The sequence below is a fragment of the Malaclemys terrapin genome, chromosome 4, assembly GCF_027887155.1.
Source record: "Malaclemys terrapin pileata isolate rMalTer1 chromosome 4, rMalTer1.hap1, whole genome shotgun sequence".
In the NCBI taxonomy this organism is placed as follows: Eukaryota; Metazoa; Chordata; order Testudines; family Emydidae; genus Malaclemys; species Malaclemys terrapin.
Genome location: NC_071508.1, coordinates 61,469,247 through 61,477,570, shown reverse-complemented (window position 1 = coordinate 61,477,570; position 8,324 = coordinate 61,469,247). Strand labels below are relative to the sequence as shown.

Sequence of the window (8,324 nt, the reverse complement as noted above, 5' to 3'; positions counted from 1 at the left end):
TCACTCCTTGTTCATACAGCCAAAGATCCCCTTATCTCTTTTTGATACACGTTGCACGGAGAGTTCATCTGGCACTGCATAAATGTCTCTAAAACAGCTATAAAAACTGCATACAGAGGAAAGGCATATTAGAAAAATATGTAATGTATTTTTAGCTGTTTCTGAATGCAATGGAGCAGCAGGAAATGAGGAAGAGGACTCAGCACCATGTGATCATCCTACTGTTCATAAATCACCTGCACCATCAGTGACCTAATGACCATGGCTGTGAACTTCTGTAACTAGGTCTAATTTTTAATTTCCTTCTTTGAAAGAAGACAGGGACACAATGCCCAGCAAAATGAATGAGACTAGTCTGAATTTGCTGATTTGAGACGGCAGGCATCAATTTATTGCCTGTGGGGTTCTTGAATTTCCATGGAGGACCCTGATGGACTTGAATCTTTATTGTAACCCCTTCATCTTCTGCGCTTCAGATTTCATGCCACATCCACCAGCAGAGGACAACTGGATGGGACTCCCACTTCAATTATGCTCCTTAATCAACTAAAGGGGTTGCTATTGAGAGACACATTATAAAGCAATTCTTACACACTCAGCTGCTGCACAGTGAATCGGGCATGTTATGAGTCAGATCTAAGTGACCACTGTAATCTCAGCATGGCTTGATCTAGCCACTCCATCTCCCACCTTACCTTGTACAGGTAAATTCTGCTCTCAGGATTTTTCAGGTCCATCTCTAGATGGAATGTAGCACTCCCCTCCTTATTGACCTTGATGTGTTTGAGGTTTGTGACACTGTAGATATACTGTGAAGGACAGGCACAAGCACATGGTATATGATAGGGCTGGCTTTGGTAGATCTGCCATGAGATTGTCAAAATGGGGTGGAACCTACTCTACGCACCACTGTATCAGTGTAGCAAAAGGAACAGCACTAGCCCTCCACTTTTTGCTGCTTTAGGCAAGCTGGATAGTACCCAGCAGCCTCGTGGTCACTCATACACAAAACAAACACCATTGGTCCAATTTTCAAATACGGTTGCCGCTATGGGTTGACCTAATTCTACATTTGAGTGTGTAAATCAGCACTTAGGTGCACAAATATCCATCACAGACACCCAATACAAAATTCAGCACCCAGGTTTTAAAAAATGGGCTCCCTGGTACCAATTCCACCAATCCCTTGCAAAGTGAAGTCCCCTGAAATTACAGGAGTTACACACAGGTCAGGCTGGAATTGAGCCTTCTTTGTTGTATTGCCACTAATGTTTTGCTGCCCTTGGGTAAAATGTTCAAAAGCATCTAAGTGACTTAGGAGCTTAAATCCCATTTTCTAAAGTGATTTAGGCCCTGAGGAGCTTAAGTCTCATTGAAATCCAATGGTTTTCAAGGTTTGTCTTACCTGTTGTTGCTTGTCCTCTCTGTCCTTCTTCATCTGCTGAAGCTTCCTCGGCATCCCACGGAAGTCAACAATCCCACGCTTTAAACAGATTTTCTCATAATCCTTCCTATCGGCATTCAGCAGCAACTGCCAGACCTGTTCCATGTCAACTTCCTTCTTCTGTGTGGGTAGTGGAGTTCTAAGGAACAGTCACAGGAGGAAACGCTGGGAGTTTAGATAGGCAACAGGGAGCACCTCTTTCCTCTTATAGAATCATAGAAGCATAGAATATCAGGGTTGGAAGGGACCTCAGAAGGTCATCTAGTCCAACCCCCTGCTCAAAGCAGGACCAATCCCCAGCTAAATGATCCCAGCCAGGGCTTTGTCAAGCCGAACCTTAAAAACCTCTAAAGAAGGAGATTCCACCACCTCCCTAGGGAACCCATTCCAGTGCTTCACCACCCCCCTAGTGAAATTTTTTTTCCTAATATCCAACCTAAACCTCCCCCTCTGCAACTTGAGACCATTACTCCTTGTTCTGTCATCTGGTACCAGTGAGAACAGTCTAGATCCATCCTCTTTGGAACCCTCTTTCAGGTAGTTGAAAGCAGCTATCAAATTCTCCCTCATTCTTCTCTTCTGCAGACTAAACAATCCCAGTTCCCTCAGCCTCCCCTCATAAGTCATGTGCACCAGCCCCCTAATCATTTTTGTTGCCCTCCGCAACTTAATTTACCCCTCTTTCATTCTTCATCCCCACCCTTTCTGGAGGTCATATCCACCAGCAAATGAAGACTAGACCGGATGGGACTCTTTCTGAGACACATTGATGCTGCTCCTTAATTGGCCAGAGGTGTTATTGTTGAGATACATGCCACGTGTCTCTGTACCCTTTTTCAGCCATTTCCCCAATAAGTTCAGTGTGAGCTAAAATGCAGGAGCAGAAGAGACACAGATCCCTCAAGGCAAACTTTGGGATCCAAGACAGTATCAGCAGCACAACCCTGTAGATGCCTCCTACTGGAGAGCACTGGCCCCTCAGCCCCAGAGCCAGTAGCAGAGCACTTTCCAAGTGGTGACTCCAAGCAAGCAGAAGCAGGTAGTGTTGCCTGGATGGTCTGTGAAGGGTGGATAGTCACCCCTGCCACAAAGGCTAAACAAGCCTCTTTTATGACACTGGTCCTGCCTCGGGGCCACTCACCGCTTCCTTAACATTTTCCTGAAGTCCTGCAACTCTTTCTTCAGGTCTATAAGAAAAAAGAAATGGTAGGATGTGAAAATGGAGTCACCCAACAGGACGTAACACAGAACCAAAAAGAGCTTTAGAAAAACGAAGGCCACCATGGAGCAAAGCGGCCACTGATTTGGGATCTCTCCACTAATAGGTGTCCAAATTGAGACATCTTAGGCCACTTCTGAAAATTTAGCTGAAAACGCACTATTGCAGCTAAATGGCAAGCTGTGTTTTCGATCCCTTTTAGTCCCTCTAGGGCACCCTTTAGGTGACAGGCCTGTCTTCCTCTCACCTGTCCCACCGAGCAGCCACGCTGGGACTGGATCTCTGGGTGGCAGCCCCCTTATTTCCCAACCACATTAACACAACAGGTCCAAGTGGGCTTGGCACCTGCAAACCATTTTTCTTCAGGGGCTTGTGAGTGACTCAGAAATGGCTTCTTCAAAATCAAAGCACTATTTATTCATCCAAAGGTACATAACAAGCAGAGAAAAAGGATAAAACAACAAAAGGCCTATACACCTGGGTCTTACCTAAACTTTATTCTTTTCTTGTGAGTTTTGGGTAAGTTCCACTCAGCTCAGACACCCCTTTTCCTGAGAAAGACAGACAGCTCCTGAAGCATTCTCTGTCTCTCTCCGTCAAAGATCCATCCCTAGCCTCTACTGCCTGCTCAATCCCCCTTCCTTCCTAGGCCAGGGACTTTAAGAGTTTAATATCCCCTTTGATCCCAGACGTGGGCCTGAGAAAAATAAACCTTGCTAGCTGAGTTGGAGCCAGACAGGTGGACATTCTCTTATTATTAGCTTCCCCACTGTTTCTCTCTGATGGGACCTTTTCTTTGCCATTGTTCTATTTCTTGTTTGTTTCCCCTAACAGTCTCCTTTGATTCTGCTTCTTGCAGCCAGGCTGGATAATATCAAGCAGGTTAACTGAAGTGCCTATGATATTCATAGAACATAATATAGATAGCTCTCTTGTTCTTCACACTTACCCTCCTGAGGCTCAGTGGGGAATGGTTTTGTTGTTTTCTTGAAACTAACTGATGAGTTGGGAGAGGAGATAGAGCAAAGAAATAAAAGAAAAAAAATCATTAGGTAACACAGCCACCATAATAATAATACTAACAACAGACAACCCGCCAACCTTAAGCATATTCTCACCAGCAACCACACACTGCACCATAACAACTCTAACTCAGGAACCAACCCATGCAACAAACCTCGATGCCAACTCTGCCCACATATCTACACCAGCAACACCATCACAGGACCTAACCAGATCAGCTACAACATCACTGGTTCATTGACCTGCACGTCCACCAATGTTATATATGCCATCATGTGCCAGCAATGCCCCTCTGCTATGTACATTGGCCAAACTGGACAGTCACTACGTAAAAGGATAAATGGACACAAGTCAGATATCAGGAATGGCAATACACAAAAACCTGTAGGAGAACACTTCAACCTCCCTGGCCACACAATAGCAGATGTTAAGGTAGCCATCTTACAGCAAAAAAACTTCAGGACCAGACTCCAAAGAGAAACTGCTGAGCTCTAGTTCATTTGCAAATTTGACATCATCAGATCAGGATTAAACAAAGACTGTGAATGGCTATCCAACTACAGAAGCAGTTTCTCCTCCCTTGGTGTTCACACCTCAACTGCTAGCAGAGGACCTCACCCTCCCTGATTGAACTAACTAATCTCCACACTGATTTATACCTGCCTCTGGAGATTTCCATTACTGGCATCTGAAGAAGTGAGGTTCTTACCCACAAAAGCTTATGCTCCCAATACTTCTGTTAGTCTCAAAGGTGCCACAGGACCCTCTGTTGCTTTTTACAGATTCAGACTAACACGGCTACCCCTCTGATACTTGCCTTCCTGGAACTGTGTGTGGAGCTCGCCCCAGCCCTGCAGCACAAGGACACCAGAATGAGAACTGCCCACTCAGTAGAGAAGCATGTGACAATCAGTGTGTGGAAGCTGACGACTCCAGACTGCTACCGGTCAGTCGCGAATCAATTTGGAGTGGGGAAGTTGACTGTTGGGGCGGCATTAATGCAAGTGTGCAAGGCAATAAATTGTATTCTGCTACGAAGGACCCTGACTCTGGGAAATGTGTGTGAAATAGTGGACAGCTTTGCAAAAATGGGTTTCCCAAACTGTGGAGGGGCAATAGCACACATATTCCAATTTTGGCACCAGACTACCTTGCAATGGAGTACATCAATAGGAAGGGGTACTTTCCCATGGTGTTGCAGGTGCTTGTGGATCACCAGGGGCGTTTCACTGATATCAACGTGGGGTGGTCTGGGAAGGTGCATGTCACACGCATCTTCAGGAACACCAGCCTATACAGAAAGCTGCAAGCAGGGACTTTCTTTCCTAACAAGATCACATTGCGGGATGTTGAAATGCCCATAGCGATCCTGGGGTCCCTGTGTACCCCTTACAGCCATGATTCATGAAACCTTACACGGGACGCCTGGAGAGCAGTAAGGAGCGGTTCAACAACAGGCTAAGTAGATGCTGGATGACAGTTGAATGTGCCTTTGGCAGATTTGGCGATGCCTTTATAGCAGGTTAGACCTCACTGAGGATAATATTCCCATGGTCATAGCCACTTGCTGTACATTGCATAATCTCTGTGAAGCTAAGGGTGAAAGGTTTGCTCAGGGGTGGAGCGCTGAGGCAGACCGTTTGCGGCTGATTTTGAGCAGCCAGATACCAGGGCAGTTAGAGGAGCCCAGAGGTGGGCTATTTGAACCAGGGAGGCTTTGAGACAGCACTTGGACAATGAGCACCAGTAACAGATCTCTGTCAGAGGTGCTTCAATGTTACATTACATGTAGTTTTCCTAGAGGGCAATGGTGATACTTGGGGGTCTTATATTCCAGTATGCAAGTGATTAAAATGCCTGGGCATGTATTGGCGGTGCCTGCAATCTCACCTTGTAGGAAAAAAATAAAGATGATTTATTTTTATAAATCTTATAAACATTATAAACATTATAAACATTATAAAACTTTGCTTTTATTGCACAAGAAACAGCACACACAAACACACACAGATGCTTGGTGAGAAAGTAGGAACCAGGGAAGGGAAGACTTTCACAGCTATGTGTAGGTCCAGCTATCATTGGGAAAGTTGTCCGAGTGGGTGGAGTGAATGGGAAACTGAGAAGTGCTGGAAAGTGGAAAGGAATTGTGGGCGGAGTTTGGGGGGTTGGCGCATGGGCAAGAGTTCTGAATGTGCTGCAGTGGAGGTCGAGCACTGATCTGCTCAGGGCTTGTCTACACTTACCGGGGATATATGAGTGGTGATCAATGCATTGTCGGTCGATTTAGTGGCTCTAGTAAAGACCCGCTAAATTGACCGCAGATCGCTCTCCCGTTGACTCCTGTCCACCAGATCGAGAAGAATGGGGGAGTCGACAGGAGAATGTCTCCCGTCGACATCACGTAGTGTGGACCCCTGGGTAAATAGATCTAAGCTATGTCGATTTGAGTTATGCTATTCACATAACTCAAATTGCGTTGCTTAGAGCGAATTTCCCCTGTAGTGTAGGCAAGGCCTCAGTCTGCAGCATTATTAAGGACTTCAGCATCTGTGTTTGCTCCTCCGTTACTTTAATCAGCCGCTCAATTGCGTCTTTAATAAAGGTGTGATTCTCTTTTCTGTCCTGCTGTTCGGCTTTCCAGCACTCCTTGTGTTCCCTTTTTTCTGCATTGGAGCACTGCTGGACCTCCCGGAACATGTCTTCTTTGCTGCATCTTGGGCACTTTCTTATCTGGTGGAGACGCTCGGCCAGCATGCGTGGGGTGTTCCTGAAGGCCACATCTGGTGAAGAACAGGGGACAATGCACAGAAGCGGGATTGTTAAATTCACGCACAGCATTGAAACATTTCAGTTAAATACACCTTTTGCAACATTGCCATCACTTTCTCACTGACCCTACACATCTCTGCGAACACCCAAAGCATGGTAAGTGTTGGCAGAGGGGGAAAGGGAGGGAGACTCCATGCTGGGAAAAGAGCACACACTCTTTGCAAGGGCCGTGGTGCAGCATTCTAGGGGACAAATTCTAAAATTCTCCCACACTTTTCCACAGGTGGGGATCATTCTAGCAGACATCTCACTGCTAAGGGTAAGCAGGGAAACGAGGGTACATCTACTCTATGCTAGTGGTTTCTGCCCTGCTCCCTATGCTGCTCGCCTGTGTGCCGCTTTGGTCCCTGCACAAGTGATTGCCGAATGAAGTGGGAAAGTTTCCTACAATGGGAGAAGGAACAAAGCTGCTCTACCACGGAACCTTCAGCAGAGAATTGGCAAGTACCTCCAGGAAACTTTCCTGGAGATCTCCCTGGAGGATTCCTGTGAGATCTCAACATGCATCAACACCCTGTTCCATCGTACCAATTATCATAGAGTTAATAGAATATCAGGGTTGGAAGGGACCTCAGGAGATCATCTAGTCCAACCCCCTGCTCAAAGCAGAACCAATCCCCAGACAGATTTTTGCCCCAGATCCCTAAATGACCCCGTCAAGGATTGAACTCACAGTCCTGGGTTTAGCAGGCCAATGCTCAAACCACTGAGCTATTCCCCCCTTCCCCCTGGATTAGTTAAACAGGGAATTGTCCAGCTCACAGAAACACAGCCAGGCTCCCACATTTCTGTACCCTGAACACCACCTCCATGCTACACAAGCCACAGCCACTTACCAGGCATCTCACCTCCTGCTTCTTGCTCCCTTGAGAGCAACTGTTGAGTCTGGCTAGACACCTCTGGAGTGGAGAACAGTTCCTGGCTTCCTGCCCCACTGGGCGACCCCGCCAGGAGCTGCACATCCTCATCTAACTCCACTCTTCATCAATAACTTCATCCTCTGGCTTAGGTCCTCTTTCTGCCGCCCCATGCCCTCTGAAGTATCCACGGGGCTCTTGGCAATGGAGGTGGGGTTGCCACCGAGGATAGCGTCCAGCTCCTTATAGAACCAGCAGGTCTTAGGTGAAGCACCTGAACGACAGCTCACCTCCCTCGCCTTATGGTATGCCTGCCTTATCTCCTTTATCTTCGCTCTGCACTGCAGCGTGTCCTGACCACAGCCCTTTTCACACAAGCCTCGAGAAATCTGCCTGTAGGTATCCCAATTCCTATGGTTCAAGCGCAGCTGAGACTGCACAGCCTCCTGACGGACAGGGAGAGAGCCGCGACCGCCTTACAGACAGTTAGGGCTTAGAACATTTTCACTGGTTCACCTTAAAGATTTACACTTCACACTAGCTTCTCCACATGCCGTCTGAACCCATCAGCTTCTTTAATAGCAAAGAAACACCTGACTAGACAGACCTTTGTTTCACATTAGGTACATAGTTCTTCTTCATCATATTTCTATTTAAAATCGATTCATAGATTCTAGGACTGGAAGGGACCTCGAGAGGTCATCGAGTCCAGTTTTTTTTTTTAAATTTTTTTTTTTACTTTTTTTTTTTCAAAGTATCCAGTCAGTGACTGACAACCACTGCAATAATGATGGCATGAGCAGTTCCTGAGTCTTCTTTCAATTACATGGACCAGGCAGTCCTGTCCTGCCCGGCCCCACAGGACTGCAAATCCCACCTCTAGATGTCACCCAAGCGTCACCTGCTGGCTGGAACCGAGGTAGGTGTGGGGAGAAGTTCCTGGCTGGGTCCC

General features: G+C 46.7%; 1 protein-coding gene across 1 annotated transcript; it reads right to left on the bottom strand.

Annotated features, from left to right (window-relative positions):
- Window positions 1-3,702, bottom strand: LOC128836143 (immunoglobulin-like and fibronectin type III domain-containing protein 1). Its single transcript, XM_054026159.1, has 5 exons — window positions 3,613-3,702; window positions 2,586-2,631; window positions 1,406-1,583; window positions 691-809; window positions 1-106 (listed from the first exon to the last, which is right to left on the bottom strand). The coding sequence occupies exons 2-5, from the start codon at window positions 2,597-2,599 to the stop codon at window positions 1-3; spliced, it is 417 nt and encodes a 138-aa protein (XP_053882134.1). The 5' UTR covers window positions 2,600-2,631; window positions 3,613-3,702.
- Window positions 3,703-8,324: the final 4,622 nt, after the last annotated feature.

What these genes read in the sequence shown, in the direction of transcription:
- LOC128836143 (XM_054026159.1), bottom strand. An exon ending in GAGAGGACAAGCAACAACAG is followed by an intron (nt 810 to 1,405) that starts GTAAGACAAACC and finishes TGTCCTTCACAG; the next exon opens with TATATCTACAGTGTCACAAA. An exon ending in ATTTACCTGTACAAGGTAAG is followed by an intron (nt 107 to 690) that starts GTGGGAGATGGA and finishes CTCTGTATGCAG; the next exon opens with TTTTTATAGCTGTTTTAGAG.